Consider the following 4,136-nt stretch of genomic DNA (forward strand, 5'->3'; position numbering starts at 1 on the left):
GAGGGCTCCTCGGGGTGCCTCTGTGCCCACTCCTCGAAGGAGTCGGCGTGGCGGCAGTGCACGTGCAGGCGCAGGTTCTTCTTGTGCTTGGTGGTGAAGTGACAGAACTCGCAAGCAAAAGGCTTTCCCCCTGTGGGGCCCCAGGGAGAGAGTCAGGCAGGAGGTCTCCAGGGGTGACAGGGAGAGCAGGCAGGCTCTGACTGCCTCCGGCAGAATGGGGAGTGCAGGGCATCAGGCAGGCAGCTCCTCTCACCTGTGTGCTTGACTGCCATGTGCGAGACCAGGAAGTCCTCCCGGAAGGTGGAATACTTGCAGAAGCTGCACTTGTAGGGTTTGTCGCTCATGTGTGACAGCTGGTGGTTCAGCAAGACCTTCTTGTCCTCGCAGACATAGTCACAGAACTCACACTTGAACCTGCCAGGACAAAGCTGCCTGTCACACGGGCTGAGGGGGAGCAGGACACAGGCTCTGCCCCAGGCACGCAATGGGCTGCACCAGGCTCCTACCTGCGGTTGGCAATGGCCTGGATGTGTGTCAGCAGATGCATCTTGAAGGTGTAGCGCTTCTTAAAGGACTTCCCACACTGTGGTGAAACAAAGCAAAGCAGCATTCACCTTCTGCACAGCCTCACCCATCACCAGCCCCTCCCCAGGCTGTGTCCCCCTTCACCTTGTCACACATGTGTGGTTTCTCCGTGCTGTGTGTCTTCATGTGCTGCGTAAGCCTCTTCTGCATGGGGTATACACGGTTGCAGACAGGGCACGGGAAGGAGTTCAGCTTTGGTGGCTGGATGGAGAGCATGAAGATGAGCTCACCTGGACAGGCTCACCAGTTTCCATACCCACTCCCCACTGCAGAGCCTGGGCTGCCTTTTCTCAGGAGATCCAGACACACTGCCCTCAACAAGGCACCCAGAATTTGTGGAAGACCCAGACATGCCTCTTCCCATATAACAGTGCTGAGAGACAAACCGACACAGGACTCACACTCACCGGATCAGCTCTCTTCTTCCTGAAAGAAGAAAAGCCCCTTGTGTTAGCCTTATACCCAGACACCAAAACTCCTCATTTTAGAAAGGGACAGAGGTCAGGGGAAGGGGCAGCCATGGCTGCACTCCCAGGGCAGGAGGAACAGGTCAGTGCCATTCAGTCCCAGGACTGTGCTTCCCTCACCTGTCTCGGCTGTGCACTGTGGAGTGCCGGATGACATCCTTCTTGTATACACTCGTGTAATTGCACTCTTCACACTTGTAGGGTTTGCTGCCCACATGATTGAACATGTGTTCCTGCCAGCAGCAGAGCAGAGCTGTGAGACCTGGGGCTGCCAACCACCCTCACGGGTTCAGGGCAGGGCAGGGCAGAGCTCACCTTGAGTGAGGACCAGCGCCGGGAGCGGTAGCTGCACTGAAGACACTTGAAGAGCTGTGGGTCATTGGCCTCGTGGGAGTTGACGTGGAAGCGCAGATCATCATGTGTGAGGAACCGCGAGCCGCAGATCCGACACAGGTACGGCCGCATCAGGGGCTTGGGGGACTTGTAGTAGTACCTGCAGAAACAGGAGCAGGGCTCAGGGCTGCGGTGGCCAACGGGCTGGACCGGCCCTGGGCAGAGGCCAGAGGGCCCAGCTCTGGCTTGGCACACACCCCTCACCTGCGCCCCATGTACTTGCGGTATTTCTTGCCCAGGAAGCGGCGGGAGGGTCGTCCACGCCGCCGGGGGACCATGTCAGCCTCCTCAGCACCGGTGTTGGATGAAGGGTCCTTGTTCTCAGAGTCAGACTGGCTGATGCTGGGTTCTGCCAGGCTCTCCCCAGTCCCGTTCTCCAGGCCAGAAGAACTGGCTGCTTCCGAGTTCTGCAGCTCACAGCTTGGTGTGCTTTGGGATGTCACCAAGGGCTCCCCCTCAGCTCCTGCTCGACAGAACACAGCACAGCTATGTCACACTCCCACTGTGGGCTCTGGGAGCTTGTGTACTGCTCCTTGCTCCAGCCCCTGCAGCCTCCTGCCTCACTCACCTTCCGGCACATCCTGAGGCATGTCCTCCAGACGAAGAGGCTTGCGGGGTCTCCCTGGGCGTCGACGTGGCCTCTCCTCACTGGACGTGGGGACAGTGCGGCCATACTTGGGCTGTCGTCCACGGGGCTCATCCTCAGCTGGGTTGTAGTCACTGTCCTCTGCAGGAAAATACCCCAAAAGGTCAGAGGCTGGGAAAAGACTGAACTACACAAGATGTGGGGAGTACGAGTCCTACCTTCAGGGTCATCAATAGCACCAGCATCCATGATATCATCATCTTCTTCTTCTGGGGCCTCCTCCTCCTCTGCCTTTGGAGCAGCTCCTGCCTTTCGTTGACGTCCTTTCTTCAAAGCTAGAGCTGAACCCACTGCCACAGGGAATAGGGAAAAAGCTCTTTACCAGCTTGTGTGGCAGAACAGGCCCTTATGCTCCATCCAACTCCTTGTTTCTTTCCTGGAGTGACCAGAGCCCATTGAAGCGAGATAACTATCCCTCAGCCCCGTGGCACACACCTGGCTGGAAGTGACGCTCTTTCATGTGGTTAATCAGTGTTTTCTTGGAGACACTCTTGTACTGACACATCTTGCACTTGAACTGCTGCACCACCACCACCTCCATCATCTCTTCCAGGGTCTCCATGTCTGGCTGGTCCAGCTCCTCCCCACCATCTGCGTCTTGGGCCTGGTCTGGCTGTGTGGGCAGCTCCAGCACTTCCAGCTGCTCAGAAGGCTCTGAAGGGCCAGGCTGGTCAAGGCACGTGGAGGTTGGTCCATCAGCAACAGCTTCTATTGCCAAGCTACTGGCCAGAGCAGAAGTGGCCATCTGGGACACCATGGGGGCACCTGAAACACCAAAATCTGCTCAGCCAAGGAGCAGATCCTCACCTGTATCCAAGGCTGAACCTGTACCGGGACCACAGGGCTGACCACGAGCTCCTGACAGGACTGTGGTACAGGATGTGGGTGATGCAGCCGGGATACCCCTCCAGGGCCTGTTCCAGCAGCACAGGCTCAGAGGCAGAGCCACCCACCATATAGAGCCCAGGGCACTCCCTCACCATCATCAGGGCCTTGCAGAATGAGGTACTGTGTGGTCTCTGCTCCTCCATCCTCCGCACTGGTCACGGCGATGCAGCCTGGCAGGGGGAGAAGAGCAGAATGGTAACTGCCAGCCTCGAGGGCAGAGAGTCACTGGGGCTCACTGGAGCTTTGCCAGTTCAAACACAAGCAGGAAGGGGTGAGGAAGGTCTGGTTCCAGGGGCTGAAGGAGCAGCAGGACAGAGAGAGGGCTGTCTAGCAGCCATGAGCTCCTAGTCAAACCCTCCAGCTGCCACAGCAAGGCAAGCTGAGAAACCCCCACTGATAGCTAGACTCTATGGTCTTAGAGGTCTTTTCCAACCTTAATGATTCTGTGTCCATATTTCTCCACCTCCCAATGTCTGGCGTTATCAGTAACTCCCTCCCAATCCCCTGAGCCCTCTCCAAGTGGGAGCAGACACTCACTCTGGATGATGTCAGGCCCAATGGTGGACTCAATGATCTTGTCAATGGCAGAACCCAAGTCTGAGGATGTGGATGCAGTGGAGTCTGACACAACTGTGGCTCCGTCGGTGACGACGCTGGAGTGCACCAAGACTTGTGGGGACTCTGACACCATGATGGACTGGCTCACAGTGGAGACACTGGAAACCAGGGTGGATTGTGCAATGGAGGATGAGTCTGGCAGGTAAATCCTGGGAATGGCATCTGTGCTGGAGCTGCTCTCCGAGACCTCTTCCTGGCAGGAAAGAGTCCAGAAGAGCTCAGCTGAGACATCTTTACCTGGTCAAGCCCTTGGGGTAGTCAGTGTATGCAAACAACCTGGTGTATCACTGCAGAACTGCCAGAGAGGCATCAGAGCAATTCCTCTAGCAAGGACCCTGAACCTCCAGGGGTGCTCTTGCCACCAAGGGGAGTTCTGCTCAGACCAGCAAGTACTCACTGGCTCAGAGGTGTAGCAGCACCTACTGAGGCCACAGGGCTGCAGAGCTGCTCCTGGAGCTCAGCCCACCAGAAACGTCTAACGAAACCCTTAGGAACCAGACCCAGAGCTGCACCCTCCCCACCGCGACCTGACTGCCGCC

At 57.4% G+C, this 4,136-nt stretch overlaps 1 protein-coding gene across 1 annotated transcript in view; it reads right to left on the reverse strand.

Moving 5' to 3' along the window:
• ZNF335 (zinc finger protein 335) overlaps positions 1–3,712 on the reverse strand; it is a 7,924-nt gene extending 4,212 nt beyond the window's left edge. The window contains exons 1-13 of the mRNA XM_009082190.1: positions 3,517–3,712; positions 3,072–3,149; positions 2,527–2,856; positions 2,250–2,381; positions 2,014–2,172; positions 1,665–1,908; positions 1,368–1,545; positions 1,173–1,285; positions 993–1,011; positions 670–786; positions 507–583; positions 254–414; positions 7–130 (exon numbers count right to left, since the gene is read on the reverse strand). Of these exons, the coding sequence (XP_009080438.1) occupies positions 7–130; positions 254–414; positions 507–583; positions 670–786; positions 993–1,011; positions 1,173–1,285; positions 1,368–1,545; positions 1,665–1,908; positions 2,014–2,172; positions 2,250–2,381; positions 2,527–2,856; positions 3,072–3,149; positions 3,517–3,670 (1,886 nt within the window). The 5' untranslated portion in view covers positions 3,671–3,712. The remainder of the gene's footprint in view (positions 1–6; positions 131–253; positions 415–506; positions 584–669; positions 787–992; positions 1,012–1,172; positions 1,286–1,367; positions 1,546–1,664; positions 1,909–2,013; positions 2,173–2,249; positions 2,382–2,526; positions 2,857–3,071; positions 3,150–3,516) is intronic.
• Between the last annotated feature and the right edge of the window lie 424 nt (positions 3,713–4,136).

This window comes from Acanthisitta chloris, unplaced genomic scaffold (assembly GCF_000695815.1).
Source record: "Acanthisitta chloris isolate BGI_N310 unplaced genomic scaffold, ASM69581v1 scaffold29669, whole genome shotgun sequence".
In the NCBI taxonomy this organism is placed as follows: domain Eukaryota; kingdom Metazoa; phylum Chordata; class Aves; order Passeriformes; family Acanthisittidae; genus Acanthisitta; species Acanthisitta chloris.